General features: G+C 37.2%; 1 protein-coding gene across 6 annotated transcripts in view; it reads right to left on the bottom strand.

Annotated features, from left to right (window-relative positions):
- Positions 1–230: 230 nt before the first annotated feature.
- Positions 231–18,799, bottom strand: part of LRP1B (LDL receptor related protein 1B) — a 1,123,330-nt gene continuing 1,104,761 nt past the window's right edge. For 3 of the 6 annotated variants that reach the window (XM_072122223.1, XM_072122225.1, XM_072122224.1), the window contains exons 87-92: positions 16,627–16,740; positions 11,465–11,541; positions 8,572–8,662; positions 8,136–8,280; positions 4,044–4,142; positions 231–2,151 (exon numbers count right to left, since the gene is read on the bottom strand). In XM_072122223.1, coding sequence (XP_071978324.1) covers positions 2,011–2,151; positions 4,044–4,142; positions 8,136–8,280; positions 8,572–8,662; positions 11,465–11,541; positions 16,627–16,740 — 667 coding nt within the window. In that variant the 3' untranslated portion in view covers positions 231–2,010. The remainder of the gene's footprint in view (positions 2,152–4,043; positions 4,143–8,135; positions 8,281–8,571; positions 8,663–11,464; positions 11,542–16,626; positions 16,741–18,799) is intronic. The other 3 variants (XM_072122227.1, XM_072122229.1, XM_072122226.1) reach the window with 2 other exon arrangements.

Genomic DNA, 18,799 nt, shown 5'->3' with positions numbered 1-18,799 from the left:
CCAGCCCCTGTAGAAGAAAAAAAAATAACACTGTACTCATCTTTCCGACGTCCCCCATAGGTCCTCTTCTGTCTCAGACTGTCTCAGACAGAAGAGGACCTATGGGTGACGTCAGAAAGGTGAGTTTTGTCTTTATGTTTTTAGTTGACTCGAGTATAAGCCGAGTTAGGGTTTTTGAGCACAAATTTTGTGCTGAAAAACTAGGCTTATATTCGAGTATATAAGGTAATATATGAATTTTCTAAAATTTTAGAAGGGGGAGACTTGTTATAGTTTTTATATCTGCTATGGCCCAAGAGGCGGAGTCAATATCTAGTGCTGGCGCTGAAAGAAGGCTGGAATAAAAATATTGAAGGTTCAGAATACATTGTAAGTTTTCATAACGAAAATGCAAATATTCTAAAATACTACCAGGTATCTGTAAAAATCCGGTATTCAAAGAAGGAAATGTAGGCAAGTACTGAAGCTAAATATTCAAGCTCATTCTCTTGGGCATTTTATGGCTCCCCACAACATCTTTAATTTGGTACGCAGCTGCCAGGGAGCCCTACTGTAATTTAAAAAAATTTAAACATCCTCTGATGCCATAGACATTGGGGGCTTTTATTAAGATGATTTCATAATTTTCTGGGCATAAAGTGTTACTTTTTGTTGAGTAACTGCAATGCACATAATGTATCTTATGGATACATAATATGGATAATATTTTCCGAATTTTTTATGTCATCAGAATTTTTTAGTCTGGTTTTAAGTGTCGAATGTTTCGACCGATTTAATCAAGTGGTATTTAGGTTTTTATTTTTTTTAAATAGTCACAATACTTCAACATATGAACGGTGAAGTAACATTTGAAGATAGAATAAAGTCGAATCCATACAATAAAAAAAGTTCAGACCTTTTCAAAGGGAAGTTGAATCTATTTAGTCAAACAGTAGAGATGAGCGGATACAAACTTCCTGTTCCGGTTAGGGATTTGGGTGCACCTTGCTAGACCCCGGCTGCAGAACAGCCAATCTTGCAAAATTACACCCCTAGCTACTAGCTATGACTATGATTGCCATTCATAGCCATAGCTATTTACTGGGGACATTAATTTGGCAGATTGGCTGTTTGGGTTTGGTGTACGGGTCAGCAGCATGCTGTCGAATGGGCAGTTCAGATCCGCTCATTTTGACCAAACAGTTAATTTTTTTCTTCGATATATACCAAACAGTTCAAAGATTTTTAAACTTTAAAAAGGTATATTTTAATAAATCACATCCCTCCATTGCTTCTGAGGTGGAATATCTCCACTATGGGGTAGTACAGAGTATTAATAACTCTGTAGTACTAAGGTAAGTAACCCATAAATAGCACTCTTCTATCTGTATAAGGTCTAAAGTTCTTGAAACTATTTTGGGTCTGGCAAGCCATCAACCAAACCAAACCCACCTGCATAACCTTACACCATTCATGATGTTTCCACTTTTCAGAATTATATTATTTGTGGATTATTCTAAAGCCAAACTAATAGACACTTAATCGATGACATGTATAGAAATATCATGTTTGATTCCACTTTAGATTCTAGATTCCCCATCCCATCGAAGACTGGTTTTCCAATTGGACACAATAAATCCGCCCCATCCGGAACATCACAATTCAAACCAATGTCGAACAAATTTCCTGTTGTTTGTACTTTTTAATGAAAAGATAATATTGAACCTAAAAAAGTTCATATAAAACGAATTTCTCATCATCTTTCCTCTACAAAGGGACCGGGCGTCCCTTTAAGTTTTAACAAACAAAATGATTTCCTATAACAGCAGCATTTATAGTTTAAATCGTACTGTAGTGCAGTTTATTTTTCATAAAAATACCATACAAATGGTCAGTCTAGTCATCAGCAAAACAAAGAAAATGAAAAAAGAGGTAATGCTGATGACAAAACAATTATAATACTGTTGGTACATAGAAAAGTAATATTTTATACATTTATACAGAGTATAAAAGGTAACGGAACAGCAGGTATTAAGCCACAGTCTCCCGGATCGCATTTTCAATTTTCTTTGGAAGAAGTTCTCGTCTTTCTTCTACACTGATTAAGGAATTCCGACAATTGTGTCCTTCCACAAAAAGTTTTGCATAAACTGGGTTGGAGTAGTTTGTTGGCTGTGAGACAATGGATAGAGAGAGAAGAGTAAGTTACAGTAACTTTAATAACAGTCTCATCAGTGGGCAAATATTACTGATAAACTTTGCTTATCTTGTGCCGACCTTGCAATAAATTACCGTATATACTCGAGTATAAGCCGACCCGAGTATAAGCCGAGATCCCTTATTTCAACACAAAAAACTGGGAAAACCTATTGACTCGAGTATAAGCCGAGGGTGGGAAATGCATTGGTTACAGCCTCCCAGTATATAGTCTGCAAGCCCCTGTAGCATACAGCCTGCCCAACCCCTGTAGCATACAGCCTTCCCAGCCCCTGTAGCATACAGTCTGCCAGCCCCCTGTAGCATACAGCCTGCCAGCCCCCTGTAGCATACAGTCTGCCAGCCCCCTGTAGCATACAGTCTGCCAGCCCCCTGTAGCATACAGCCTGCCCAGCTCCCTGTAGCATACAGCCTGCCCAGCCCCTTTAGCATACAGCCTGCCCAGCCCCTGTAGCATACAGCCTGCCCAACCCCTGTAGTAGGAAAAAAAATAACACTCTACTCATCTTTCCAACATCCCCTGTAGGTCCTCTTCTGTCTCAGACTGTCTCAGACAGAAGAGGACCTACGGGTGACGTCAGAAAGGTGAGTTTTGTCTTTATGTTTTAGTTGACTCGGGTATAAGCCGAGTTAGGGTTTTTGAGCACAAATTTTGTGCTGAAAAACTAGGCTTATACTCGAGTATATAAGGTATGTTAAAGGATACCCCACCTTTACCTTTTTTAAAAAAATGCTTCTGAGTAGTAACACAGTTTTATTACGTGTTTTTAACTCTTTATTTTCAAGCACCTGTTATCTCTAAAACTGTAAATTGCATTTCTTTCAAAGCTGCTGGGTGCAGGGGTGTCCTTGGCATTTTGGGTGTCCCAAAGTTAAGGGCTCCCCTAAAGCTAGACTCCAATCTTTTAAGTTACCCAGAAAAGCCTTCCCTGCTTCTCCTCTTGCTAACAATCCATTCCTCTCACATACTTCAGATTTTAGGGCTACCAGAATAGGAAAGAAGCAGGTGTACTCAGGAGATAGCACTCCCCATTGGTTCCCTAAACCAGATGTTAGTCCCACAACTATGTGGTCCCTGCTTTGGTTTCTACCTGTAGGGTCGGGAAGTAAGAGTTCTTCCAATTAGCGCATGTGGTAACTTATAGCCATTGACGTTCCTCTCAGGGATTCTGGGAAAATATGCAAATAAGTTTTCCAGGACAGGATAAGGAAAACCATGCCTTTTTAGTTACCTTGTAAGGCAGCTCCCTTGTCATCAAGCATGACCTTTGGGAAGCCTAATGACATAATGCAGGATTAAAACTAAACCACTTTACGGTATTTATTCCAGAAGGAACAGATTTAGCCTTACAAGGTAGCTAAAAGAGGAATAATTTTCCTTATCCCATCCTGGAAAATTTATTTGCATATTCTCCAGAATCCCCTCTTATGGAATGTCTGTGTAACTTGAGAAGTTACTGGGCAACACAAAATTAAGCAAAGGGAAAAGCTTATCAGGAGGGAGGGAGATTAGCATGATAACAACCAAAGCAGAGCACAATGGATATTTCTCTGTTGCGATATACTGCAAAGTTGTATGTTTTAAATTTTTTAAGTTTTTGAATATAAGTGCATTTAGACCCGGTTTCCTACTGCAATCTCAAAGTACTACAGGATATTGCCTAGATACAGTACAAGATAAGCAGTTATCACATGATCAGGTTAAACACATGAAACAAATCTCACCACAAACGACATAAACACAGACATAAACACTGCAGTCTCGAGATGGTAAAACTGAACTCAAGGGGAAAATAAAAGAAACCATGCAATGGGAATGTGTCAACAGCTGGTGACAAGCGTCTCACCCCTGGTGCTAGAGGTCCTTTCAGGTCTGAATTTATGTAGATAGGCGGAGCAGTATGGGCAAGTTTGAAAGCTGGATGCCCGCCTGCTATGAACCTGGACTGTATGCAGATAATAAATATATTAGTACAAGAGTTTTTTCTGTAACCTTTCTCATTCTTTTGTTAAAAAATACCAATTCTTTAAATTTAAAAAAGGTATAAAATTATATAGATAAACTTGTTAGCGTAAACTTTGGTTAAAATAAAATTCTAGCACCAACAATTCTAAATAAATATCTTCTCCATAAAAAGAGGCTCCTCCTATTTTTTAAACACGGGCACAAAAATGGTCATAGTTTTACTTAAAACTAAACATAAAATATGTAGAAAGATGTCAAATAGTTGTAAACTAATTGCTAGATCCACAACTAAAAATCTGTGAAAATCAGAAATAATGTATTATAAAACTTGACATTTTTTCAGCCTTGTTCGAAGATGGTGAAGTTTAAGGAGAACTTGTCAGCTCACTCAGCTTCTGTGGTGCCATTGTGTTAGTTTTGAACTAAAAAGTTCTGTTTGGAGAACTTAGTTTGCTGTAAATTTTAGTGGAATCTGTGATGTAGGCTTCTAAATTTTGGTGGACAAACTGTGTAACTGCTTTGAATATCTACAACCAACATTCTGCATATATTCCAAAGAAGAACAAGGGCAAAATTTAACCTTAACATCACAACAGTTGAATTCAACTATGAGAATCCAGGGCAATAATTAGCATTCTAAACCAGAATTATTTTCTGGTGCAGTTTTGCTGGTGGAAAGGATTTTAAGAATCCACCGAATTGTTAATGCTAATGCAGTTTAGCTGCCAATGTTTCCACTGTGGCTCAACCACAGCAATTTCTGGCATAAAAAGGCGCCCAATGTAGATGTGAACATTGTTTTAAAAATAACAATAATTAAGTGACTGTTGTGGTTCACCTCCAATCAGTGCTCCCAGATTATGTAGGGACAATGTTGACAACAATTTCTTAATTTTTTCATAGCTTTCAAGGCAGACTGAGAGAACAAAGTTTTTAGTAATAACCTTTTTACAAATACAGCTAGTGACAGGTTCCCATACGGCCCTGTTAACTAAATGACACCCTTCTTTTAGGTAAAAATTGTTTCCCTCAGATCCTGATAAAACAACTGTATGTTATATTACCTTACATTTGATGGGTTGTGTCTTCTAGGCCAGCCCCTCCCATCTACTCCTCCCAATGTCCCATGCCTTTTTTTAGCATGTCATGTGACCAGGTTGATATCATCTAAGGTTATTTACCCCATTACATTTATAATGTCTACCTATATGTATGTATCTGATCACATGGCAGTATCATGGCATGATCATATCAAACCTTCATGCACTTCTACTCCTCCCCATCCTCTTTGGAGGCATGCTGTAATTTCATTTGATCAGATATATACATGGGGTAGACGTTGCAAATGTAACAGAACCTTAGTTGACAATACTCTGGTCACATGACATGTAGTGCCCAATAATGTAACAGAGCTCTCTCTCAATGTTCCAAATAGCAATAGGTTCTATATCAGTAGGAACAATAAGGAACAAAGCAGGGTAATGCAGTCAACACTGCTTATACCGGACCCTATTACAAGCATTGGACTCACATCGGGTGATTTGCATACAAGTTTACCAATTGAGTTTTTTTTAAACATGGCAGCCATAGCAATAAACCATTGAGGGATAAGGGCAATGCTTTTTTGTTTTTCTTTTTAGTTTTTAGCAAAAGTATTTATGTTGGGTGGGTTAGTTTGCATGGCAGGTTTCTCTTTAAAGAAAGATGTTGTAGACTTGATATTTTATTGGAAATACGAGTATTCACTACACCAGGAGAGGTGAGAGGTCTACATATAACTGGGACCTTACGAGATAAACTGATCCCTCCAGCTTTTAACACAAATCACTATCTCTGCCGAAGAAGCTTTTATGTTGAGCAGCTTGATTTGAGTTTGTTAAATTACTATAAAGTACAATGTGTTACTCTCCGCTTCGCTTTGTTATTCTGTCCATTAGTCCCAACCTGCCGTTTATTTCCACTTACTTAACTTTCCCAGGGCAAAACATACCTGTACATAATAGGAAATGATTTCAATAGCAACCATTTATAATAAGCCAGACAAGAAATGTGGGTTTTGAACTCAGCATAAAAATTTTATTTTACTGTGGCATTTTCCCAGCTATACATGAAGCAGATACAATTAAACCAATGAGCATTGTGAATGCGCTCCGGCGATGTGAGGGTAACACATGAATGCAAACAAATTAAATTGAAAGGTTAGACTGTTTGCTTTAACTCCGGGCCACACAATGAATCAGAAAATAACTTCAGAAACTTTATTGCTATTTATCGTTTTTTTTTTTTAAACAAAAAGTTCACGGGTAGCGTAAATGTGGTTTTTTTCCTCTTTGTCTCGACAGTTAACCACATGATAACTTGTGACTGCGTAATGTCTTTCATCCTCATATTTTATCTCTCTGTCAATGTAGCTGTTAGATAAGTTTTTGGCAAATCAGATGTTGATGCTTAAACTAGGACCCACAGTGGGGGAGGGGATGGGGGGGTAATCCTTGTCCCAATCCCCAGGATTCCTGGTAGACGCAGAAAGTTCTAACTCTAGGTAGACTATTTTGATGAATTTGATGATTGAAATTTATTTCATAGCAAAATTTATAGCAAACATCCAGTGACTTTTCGGTCATATAGTTGACCTTCATCAGACTGAGTTTGCAACACTATGGCAAGGATTACTCTCTTGTAGCAATGAGTAGCTCTTTATGGAAGAATGGCGGAGCGTGCCACTTGAGATATATATCCTTGCTATATTGTTTGCTATGAATTTTGCACCGGTGTGCCTGGTTTTCCTCTTTTGAAGGGATTGGGTCCCTCTCCCGAGCACTTGTGGACCTGAATTTCACGTGTGCAGAAGGAATTCCACTAAACGTTGAATCAACCATGAGAAATCTAGCTATAAAAGGACATCTAGCACTAGATTTACTGGAGGTAGACTGTCCACACTGGGATGCTAGTTACCTAAGTGGGTTCTAGCTACCTTTTTTCTCGTTTTGAAGAGAAATACACAGGGGACATGCATAATTGATGATCGGTCACAGCAAAATGGAACCTGGCTGACATGAGCCGGTGTGTCTCCAGTTCATTACCATATTTTTATAAAGTTGGCTTCTCTGCAAAACGACCTTGAAAATAATAATAATTAAGGTACCCATTACCCTCATGTCAGTGGGGACAGTCTGCCACTAGTAAATCTGATGGTAGATGTCCTTTAAAGTAGATATGTTAGGTTCCTATTAACCTACTTAACCCCAATCTATCTTAACCTAATCCTATAACACTTTCTAAAACGAGCTCAACTTTATTTACCTAATATTCTAGTTTTTCAGAGAGGCTACTGTGGTGTGGAGAAGCCTCTCTGAGCAAAGGAAACTCAACGGGAGTACTCTGGGGAGGGATCGAAGAGGATACTGGGGTGTGGAGTAGTTTTTGCTCGCGTTGCAAAGAGATGCTACTACATGCCCCCCCTAGTCTCTATGGAAAATGTGCATATTAGGTAGATAAACTTTAGCTTAGTTTCGAAAGAATTACAGACAGTCCCCGGGTTACATACAAGATAGGGTCTGTAGGTTTGTTCTTAAGTTGAGTTTGTATGTAAGTCGGAACTGTATATTTTATCATTGTAATCCCAGCCATAACTTTTTTGGTCTCTGTGACAATTGGATTTTAAAAATGTTGGGTTGTCATTAGAATCAATATTAACACTAAAGCTTCGTTACAGACACATTTGATAACTGTTCCAGCTGATTATTGCAGTCTAGGAATAAAGTACAATAAATTACTAATATCCAGAGGTCCGTTTGTAACTATGGGTCGTATGTAAGTCGAGTGTTCTTAAGTAGGGGACCGCCTGTATATAATTAGGAAAAGGTAGATCAGGGTTTAGTAGGAACCTACTATCAGATCTACATTAATAGGTAGATTTCTGATGGCAGGTTACCTTTAACTCTTAATTAGTCAAACAAAAAGGTCACTTTACCTTATCTAATTCTATGATGAAGTTTGGGTCTAATAATGTTCCATCGTTGTGGTCATGGTCCACCTCATACATGTTGTAAGATGGATTTCCAATTTCTACATTCATTCCCCCATTGATTATTGGTTGCCTCCGGATTGTTTTAGCCCTAGACATAGTTTATTGAGAACAAATTAAAAACATAAATTGACTCCATATTTGAATTGGCATAGAATGAAGTCACATTCAGAAAATGTATGATCAAAATTTAAAAACTTTGGTAATGTAAGTAATGGACAGCGGTCTTACACATAACTTATCAAAACCAAATAAACACATAACAAACACCATATCATAAACATTCTGCAATGCAAAAACTAATTATATAAATATATAGAAAATAATTTTTTGGGGTGCTGTGATTTATTTCCAAAGCTTGTAACGATAAGAGATTACTTACCTTCTCCTTCTTTTACAAAGTATTAGCCCGATAACCAAAGTTGTAATAAGTGTCACCAAAAGAACAAGCGGCACAATGATGGCAATGCTTCCTATGGTGGAGGACAAAAAGCAAAGTTAGCAAATTTTGTACAAGAAAAGTGTAAAAGAAAGTTTTCCAAAAAAAATTTACTTTCACCACTTTCACCTTAACCAACTCTTTACATCATTTAAAAGAGGTGATTTCATGATTTTTGGCCATCAATATTCTCCAGCAATCAATATCCATATTTCTCCTTTCCGACTGGGTGGTGCCAGGTCATCTTTGCCCACCCAAGACCACCCCCTTACAGCAGAGAGTCCAACTGACATATTTTCAGGATTGATTAGGTTTTTTTAATGTTCATGTGCTGGTGAAGACATCTTGGTACCACCCATCAGTCGTATCTGTGGAATTTCAACTATCTCAGAATAGGTGTAGTGGCAACTAATAAAGGGTGCTAAAAATTGAGAATATTCAGGACTATAAAGTTGATAGACAATCCTCAAGAATGGGCACCAACATTAAATCCATATATACCCATGTCTACTGACTGAAGGGACTGCTCTAGTGAATTCTATATCCCCTTCAATGTTAACCAGGCATTGCGTTATTCTACCGGTAGTGGCAGTGCCTGGAAGTTCAGAGCTTCCTAGGAGTAGGACCTCACCATTCCGATATTGAAGGGCCACCCCAATCTGATACTGATTGCCTATATCAAGAAGTATTCATGGATGTCATGGGCATGGTCTTTATTTCCATCTTCCATTATTTGAAGATTTAAAGAAAATATATTAGACTTTAGATTCCTCTTCCTGGCATTGACCTAGTGATAACCTATTTATTGATTTGTAACAAAATAACATAACTTCAATAGAATTATAAAACATATAATGTCATCAAAGACCAGACACAATTTCTCTGCACTCTGACATATTACCTAGAGCAGTGGTTCTCAACCTGTGGGTGGTGACCCCAGCAGGGGTCGAACGACCAAAACACAGGGGTCGCCTAAAGCCTTTGGAGCCATGATTTTATTGTGTTTTTACTGCAAATCGCATGGTTTGGGGTCACCGCAACATGAGTAACTGTATTGCGGGGTCACAGCATTACAAAGGTTGAGAACCACTGACCTAGAGTATAGGATGGCCTCGTCTGTATCTAATTCTGAGAAGCTGTTCAGGGAACAAACTATTTTAAACTGTATATTTGAAAGTTTGAGGGCTTCTACTTGTCTGATGTACTTTGATGGATTAAATCTCTTTACGATCTTTCTCATTTCAGGGGAAACAGGTCTTAATGTATCTTTATGGTGAAATAACTTTAATTCTGCATTGGTAACGACTAGTGATAAGTTGGACCCGTTCAGGTTCCGTTTCATCTAGTTTGGCCGAACATGGAACAAAAGTTAAGTTTGGGTAACCGCGCAAAAAATTTGGGAAAAATTATTGGTACCAGATTAAGTTGAAAGGAAAATATACTGTCAGGACAGCTATATATTGTGCTGAGTCATGAGTAAGACTAAGTCGAAACACTTAGGCTTTGCCTAGTTCCTATATACATGTTATCGTATGCTACATTCCATCTGTATCATATTTTAATGTGAAAATAAAGTGCAAGTTTTAACAGGAGTTTTCCTGCAGTGGGATGGATCTTTTTTTTGAACACTATTCACATATGAGCCCAGGTGATGTACCATTCGGAGACAATCAAAAATACTCTCACGGACAGAGGTGAGCTGTTTTTTCTTACAGAGTTTGTATGTCCCCTATACTCACCTCTTCTCACCATGTCTTTACACAATGGGACATATATCTAATTTTTGGTTTGACTTTTTATTTCTTTTTTGCAACATTTTTATTGAGTTTTCTGCAACATTTGCTGGATTATCACCCAATTGGGATATGAAATTGCAAATTTTGCCCCCTACTATAGAGAAAAAGCTTAGAGCTATATGTGAATTTTGGAGACTTTTTTGCAACTAATGTATAAAGAAGTTGTAAATTCACTGAACACCTAAACTCCTCAAATGCCAAAAAAAACAAAAAACAAGCAGGTGTACAAAGCCAGACTTCTACAGTTCCCATAGCATTATGCTAACTATTGCCCACACTGTTCTTAGCTAAAAAAAATGCATACTTCCTATCCCCAGAAAATTAACTTTGTAACCACCTGTCACTTCGCTAGCAACAAGTCTCATGGGCATGTTTTTCTCTCCTGGCATCTCCCTTTTAACTCCTCCCTTCAGCTAACATCATCCTCTGCTGTGCCAAGGTAAGGGAGGGGCAAGAGAGATGCTTAAGATATGGGTCAGTGACACAGTGACTCACATAAAAAACAAATGTCCCTTGTGGCTCACTGCTCCTTCTGTAAGCCAGATGGGCTTAAAAAGTTCATTTCTTGGGGATAGGAAGTATGCATTTTTAAGCTAAAAACAGCCTCGGCTTATTAATGAAAATCTGATGACAGGTTCCCTTTAAGATACATATACCTCAATGAGTGGCATCCCAATATAAATAAGTTGTAAAACTTGTTAATTAGCAGTAACATTTCCACTCCCAGTTCAAGTAAAAATCTAATTTGCATAAAGATATAAATTCCATTTTTGTATGTCTAGATGATAAATAAAGTGTACTACAAAACATTGGTTTAAGGGGCTATTTGGGAGCTGGTTGACCCCCTTTAAATGGAAAACCTCTATAAAATAATATGATGTCATTCGCAAAGTTGGAACTGTATAAAAAATCTACTAATCTACATTTTACCAAACAACTTCTTAATAATCATTACTCATAAGCCAGGAATTTGTCTGCATTAGAAGTGCAGTCGAACAATACGTTTGCAGTAATGGTGGACGCTAATTTGAGCCACTTACTTGATCCGGCATTGTCAGACTTACTGCTCTTGGGAGCTGGCCTCTCACATTGCTTTCCTGACCAGTTGGCTGAACATCTAGGAAGACCCAATTAAAGAGTGAAATTAATGGATGCCAGCTGTTAGCTAACTAACCTGTTAAAAAGTATGTCATAAAAACTCAACAAGCTGAAATTCAAAAAAAAAAAAGAAAAGAAATAAAAGATGGTTTTGTTTAGTTAGATTTGTTTCAAACTTTTGCAAAATGTGGAATCAGGTATTTATGTGTAATCTGTAATTTTCAGTTCCATTTTGAAAATAATCCGGAATGGAACAGATTGCAGGTGCCTATTGGACTGCTGCCTCTGCTTATGTTATTCATTGGCTGTTACCCCACCATTGACAGTCATTGACCCATTACTATCAAGATGTTGTAGATGATTGCAAAAAATCTTGATTTTCCGCTTAAGAAACAAATCCACTAATGTCTGTGGTCTGTATCTGGTATTCCACTTTACTTATCTCCATTCTCTTGCATGTGATCCAAGAGTGTCCCTGGTTCTTAAGAGCCTTTTCTTGCCTCTTACAGACTCTCTAAATACACGACCCTAGTGAGTGTTTCCATATCTACCACAAATGTTTGGTACATATAGTTCCTGTCTCTGTTACCTGTAACTAATTGTAGAATAGGGGTCGTTTTTCTCTGAGCTGCACAACCACCTCTTAGTAATGAGGGGGTCAATGACTGTCAGATGGGGTTGGGGTTTGTTGTAAAGGTTTAAGTTTGAGTTGGGGGCAATATCTAGAAAACATTTATGGTATAACCTGGGGATTTTGATTTGTGACGATAAAGGGGAATCCAGGAAATATGACCAGACACTATGAGCTATGACTTCCAGCCAACTCTTCTGGCCCCATGTATATGCCGGTCAGATTAGCTGTTTAGTACTCAACAAATTGTGTAGCCCTCATCAATGATATTTCCTCGATCACCCCTTTAATAAAACATTACAGAGCCTAGTTCCATTGAAGGATTCATTGGTACCATCCATTAATATCCATCCTGGTCTATTCTTGCACCATTTGCATCTGCACCCCAACGATAACCTATCAACTACCTATTCTATGGACAGAGCTGAAATCTGGGAAACCCTGAAACATTTACTAAAAAATTCTGTTTAGGTCATACATACAAAATATTTTCAACCCCCGACAAAAATGATCTTCTAAATGAAGTTGACAATCGACTTTAATATGTTTCACAAAGAGATGTATTTCATGCAAACTATCACATCAAGCTATCAATGAAGGTGATGGAGCAATGCAAAGCAGTGGTGGCTAATTAAGGAGACCACCTTTCATCGAAAAACTCATTTTGCAAATTGTAAGATGAGAGATGCATTCTCAAGAGCAGTGATCTCCAACCAGTGCCACAATAGCTTAAAAGTGGTATCCACATGTAAAGAGTTATGACTTTGACCTCAAAATGTCCAAAAAAAGTCAATGTGAATGGGCAGACCAAGTAGACTTCCTCAACAGAACCTTCATAGAATGGTTATACCTTATGACTTCACGACAGGGACTCAAGCATATATTGTATAATTTGAACAATAAAATTGTAGTATCAAGAGCTTCTGCAACTTTTTGGGCTCAGTTTTTCCAATATGTTCAACTTTTAGTATGTTTTTGCTTTTAGTGAATGTTGAATAATTGAATGTTTTCTTCTTATGGGTTCTATAATATATTTGGCTCATTACTTTGTAGCAAGCAGTTGGAAAACCAAGTAATCAACTTATATTCCAGGGAACCTTTGAATATTTACAGAATTTTGTTTTTCAAAAGAATATATTATATATAATATTCATTGACGAAGGCCCCATACAATACAGGTGCATTCACAGCTTCAGTGAACCAGAACCACGCGCTTAGCAAACTGCCCGAAGTAATGGATTGCTCTATGAGCAAACACATTATTCCTTCAACTTTCATTCTATTGCAGATTGCTAGTTGGATTTCTGATTGCTTCCCTTACTTTTTTAAGGGTCTTGACCCCTGAATGCAAAAGCGTATTCATCATTTGAACAAATGATCAACAATCAGTGAACACATACACAACTAATCACAGGACTCGAGTTGTTGTTGGATTTGTGCAGCACAAATGTGATTGATTGAGCGGTGTTTTGCGTTGCCTTCAAAATAATCTGAAATGTATGGGGAGCATTAAAAAGTGTAATAAATATCTGTCTAATTATTTAAAACTAGGCATCTCCATTTTTTTTTTAATTAAAATGTTATTAAGAAACTAATTCACAGTGAATTTTCACATTAAAGAAATGTATTCCCTATAGCAAATAAATAACTTATAGGAGAAAAATATCTAAACACTGTGGGGGCTCATTTACTTACCCGGTCCTGTCACGGTCCCGCGGCGCGTTGTCCGACGTGGATTCGGTTCACTAAGGTCCGTGCGCCCGATATCCGTCAGGTGTCGCTGCTGCGCTGAGGTCCGCCGGAGTTCACCTTCTTCTTCTCGGTGCATGTGAGTGCGTGATCATGCGACACATTTCGTTTTTTAAATTCTGCGGTTTTTCCGAATCCGGCTGGTTGTCCGACGGCCACGCCCCCGATTTTTGTCAGATGAAAGGCGCTGAAATCCGTGAAATCGGTGCAATACGGAAAAATCCGAGAAGCCCAACAAAAGTGCTGCCGTGGAGCCCTTAGTCAATGAGCCCAGGTGTATCCAGCCTCCGGGACCCTGATGGAAGAGATCTGCTAACGATTGGATTTTTGTTACAGATATTTATATTTACTGATTATTCTTTTACCTGGTCCTTGGACAACAAATTTACTCTTCCATTTTATCCAAAGTGCATATGAGCAAGTTTTAATTAATGACATAAAATTAATGGCAAAAAAGTGGAATCCATGGCCTAATCCGAGGTATGGGAAAAGGTCTCAATATGGAACACAATGGAACATGGCAAAAACATTTTATGTCTTCTACAGATATACTAAAGAAAAGGCCATCAATAGTTGATCAGTGAGGGTCAACCATGGTCCCTGCACCAATCAGCTTTTCTTTGCAGCATAAACCTTATATTTACACTGCACCAAACAGAGTGTCGATTCAGTGGCCGACAAGATGTCAACTGGTGATGTCTTGTCCTAAGGATAGGCCATCAATAACGATTACTGGCCAACCCTTTTAAACTGGATTATGTCTGAGATTTTAACCAGAGCCATTTGAAAGACCTTTTATGTTGATAACAGGTAAGTCATGATAAGCATTACATTTCTTATGCAGAAGTTGTGTAAATGATGGTCAGTATAATGCATAGACAACCTTAATTTACCAGGGAAGAACTTGTCTTACGTCTCCCTAGAGCAAAGGGATTGAGTGTGCTGACTCCAACAATCTAGTCCTTGTCTCTCTTGAGACTAAACAGATTGGATAAGCTTTATATCTGTAGATCTTGCTGACCTTCATCTAATATGTGTGACCATATAAGGGCGTACAAATATCATGGGTTGTTCTTCTACCAGAGTTAACCTTATAACATGAGAATTGCATTCAGAATTTTTTTTTTGTTTCAAAAACAGTACACTGCAAAAATATTGAAGAGTAAAGATCATCAAAACCTTTTATTTCAAGTCTATAAAACAAAGTGCCAAGAGTCACTGGTTGGGGATCACTGCGAAGCAAACAAGAATAAGGAGTCAATTGTTAAAGAGACAAGGATGTTTTCAGAAGTGGTGGAATATATATATTCCTAAAATATTTCAATCAAACGCTGTAGAAAAAAATTAAAAAAATTGTAACGTTTACTAAAATAGCTGGGCATTAAAAAAATTGGTTAAACATTAGAAGCATTTCCGACAATTTCCGATTTCAAAAACATTCCAGATGATTTTGAAAACATTCTTTATGCAAGAAAAATAGCAGATAGAATATGATGGTGATGGAAAGCCTGATCACATTTTACAAATTTGGACCCCAATGAAGATATTTTTTGCTAGTAATGTCCTCTTCGCATAGAATACAACATTCAACTATTTTGAAAACATATCTTGAATACACTGTGAGTTTGGATGATATACAGCAAAAGCAGTAGGAAAAAAATGATAAAAGGATCTTCTTATGGCGCTGGTTTAGGGAACTTATTTTAATTAAAGGCGGGAATTTTTTTCCCACAACATTTTTAATCCTCAAGATTAGCTTGAAACTCAAATACTTAATACAATAAAATTTTTAACATTGCACTGGGCAATGTCTCCTAAGCCAACAGGAAGAATAAAGTTCACACTAAAAATAGCAAATATTTGGAGTAACCATAATTTTGAATACTATATATTTTTTTTCAGTTTAAAGGGGAACATTTTCACCAACCCCAACTCTTTGCATCCATAAATAGGCGTTATTCCATTAACTTTTGGTGTAGTTGGAATAATGTTTCTAGTCTCCAACATTCCGTAGCAATAAATGCCAATATTTTTGGTTGTCTACTGTCAGATGGGTAGAGCCAAACAGTCTACTTCAGCCCATGACTGTCTATCTCACGGCAGAGAGTAGAGAAGTTTCAGTACCCAATTTGCTTCCTAAATTCTTTATCGTCTACTGAAGGGGATTTGGGCAGAAGCAGAGGCCTGGCTCTATCCATCTGACGATAGCAGACTGAAAAAAGTTATACGGAATCCTTCGGAATGGAGGAGGCTACAGGAAATTTGCAACGAAATCAGAATCAGTTGCATGGCACCATAGTTGATGGAGGTGGTGAAAGTTACTGTATCATCGGCAAAAATATCTATCGTAACTGGAATTCCCCTTAAACTCATCCTTGCAGTTACTTTTGAAAAAACACTAAGGATTTTTGTGCACCAACAAACAAATGTTTGGTATTTTTATTACGTAAAAAAACACCTAAACCCAACAGTTTAACATGATATCATATGGCGTAACATGACAAATGAATTTTGGTCCACAGAAAAAAAAATAACATAAAAAAGTCACCCAAATTTTCTTTAAGCACAGTGTTTTGCGCAAATTCCTCTTGTGTTAAAAAAAAAATAAATATATGAGAGATGTTGGGTTATTATTCATGGTACAAAAAAAAAAAAAAAGTTCCAAATGATGAACAAAAACGGTGTCAAAACAGAGAACAGCGTTAAGTGGAAGGTTAAACCTACTTGCATTTTGGTTCATTAAACGCTGTTATAGTGCAAATTCCCTCATTCTGACAGTAGTAATCACAAGGGTTCATTTTCTGGTCACAGCGCTGACTTTTAAACCCCATTGAGCATCTGTAGAATTTCAGTAAGACACAACTCCAATAAATAGTCTGCCAGTCTTTCCAGTGTTAATGTATCTCATTGACAATGGATGGAACATCAAAAAGTTGTGAGCTCATTGTAGATCTTGACTCCCCAAACACAACCGGTGCCCAATAGAGGCTGCCATTTTTTTTTTTTTAACTCAATCCATTCACTAGGAACTTTTGGACGTAATCATTGTCTATATCCTCCTTATAGAGGATGGTGGAGGCTAATTTTTATTTTTGACTATAAATTGCTCATCTATGTACAGTAAATATGTAATATGGGACAGTGGGAATTATTGGGCAACATTTAGGATTAACATTTTTAGTTTTAACAGTAATTTCAATCTTTTTTAATTTACATACTCAGAAATTTCTGGGAACAGTCCATGATTTTCAAAAAAAAAATACCCAAAGCAGGGAATATGATAAAATAACTTTTTTTTGTTAAGTATAACATTTTAAGGATCTCCTGTACCAATTCTGGTGGTCAGTTCAAATATTTTTTAATTTTTTTTTGTTAATGTACCAATCATTTGCCTTATGGATGATGATGTGGGAAAACCACAATGTGCGATGGCGGCGATGATCTTATGTAGACATTGGAACTATAGTCGATAAGAAAAAACAAAGGCCATTACTATTTACAAAGGGGACTTATTGTTTTTTTTTTTTTTTTTTTTATAAATTTAAAATATTCTCTGCTTTCAATATTTTTTTCAAACCATTAAAAAATACTAAAAAAAACCTTTGGAACCAAACTTTTTGGGATTTTTTTAAAGTCAAATAAATATATACAAATATATTTCGATTCAATATTTCAGTTGTTCCTAGGGAATAGATTGTCACATCCTTACAGATGCATTTCCATGCTCAAGCCAAAAAAAAAAAATGGTCGCCTTCAATTGAGTCTTCAATTTACATATTTCAAAAAAATTGCAGGAAAATGTTCAAATCATTTTGTATCAAGGTAATTATTATTCTTATGATTTTTAAACCAAAACATGAATGAAGAAATGTCTCATAATGTTGCACTTTGTGTTATGTTTTTATGAGAAGAATGATTATTTTAAGGTTTTTATATCGAATTTCTGCACATTTTTGGTTGCCTCGCAGTTACACTATGATTGTCTCTTCCTTGGTTACTTTCTAGGTCACATTTTACAAAAGTCTGAAAGAACAAGTGAGAAGCAGAAGAAAGATTGAATATCAGCTGCCAACAGTAATAAATTTACTCAACACCTTTCAAATGCCTTTGCTCGGTTTTTTTTTGTTTAGAGGTTTTTATTTTTCTCTGTATGACTTTTTAGGTCTGCGTTGCTCTTGTGACAGCGGTGAGTGAGAGGCCCTTGGTCGATGGCGATACATTTAATGGGATAAGTATAGATGTAACGTAGTTAACATCCTTTCACCTTGCGAGCCTTGCTTGGGAGGGAGACTAAATGGGAAAAAGGCAATTAACCTTCGGACCTTCCTTTTTTTTCATCCTTCTTCAAAGGTGAACTTCAACACCCCTTTAAAATAATACTGACTGGATGCAGTGTGTCTTACCTCTGATCTAGGAGAGAACTGTAAATGGGAAACGGAACGGATTGAGCTTCAGAGGTCACTTTAGTCTAACGCAGCAGGGGATTCAGAGAGATTTTTATTTTGTAAAGTTCATAAATATCTATGTCACTGATTCAAATTTGAAATAAAAAAATATTTAAAGGGGATGACCAGCCAGATATATTTTTTTATGTTTTATTTTTAAAGGTGATGCTTGTCAAGCACCCATCTGCTATCTTCATTCTGATCTCTACAGACAAGCGATAAATTCTTCTCATCAACCACTAGATGAGGGGGCGTCAACTATAGGCCGAGGGGCGTCACCTATAGGCTAAGTGACTCCTCGCAAAGCATTTCCATAAAGTTCAGAAACGGGAGAGCAGTAGGGAACCCAGAAGACACCAGCAGGAGGATTACAGGGGAAAGGTGACTAATTCTTCTTTTATCATTTTTAAATTATTTGCCCATTCACTGAAGAATGTTGCCCCACTTTATAA

This window comes from Engystomops pustulosus, chromosome 8 (assembly GCF_040894005.1).
Source record: "Engystomops pustulosus chromosome 8, aEngPut4.maternal, whole genome shotgun sequence".
Lineage (NCBI taxonomy): Eukaryota > Metazoa > Chordata > Amphibia > Anura > Leptodactylidae > Engystomops > Engystomops pustulosus.
The sequence above is the reverse complement of the archived record's forward strand: the minus strand, read 5'-3'. Positions and strand labels throughout refer to the sequence as shown.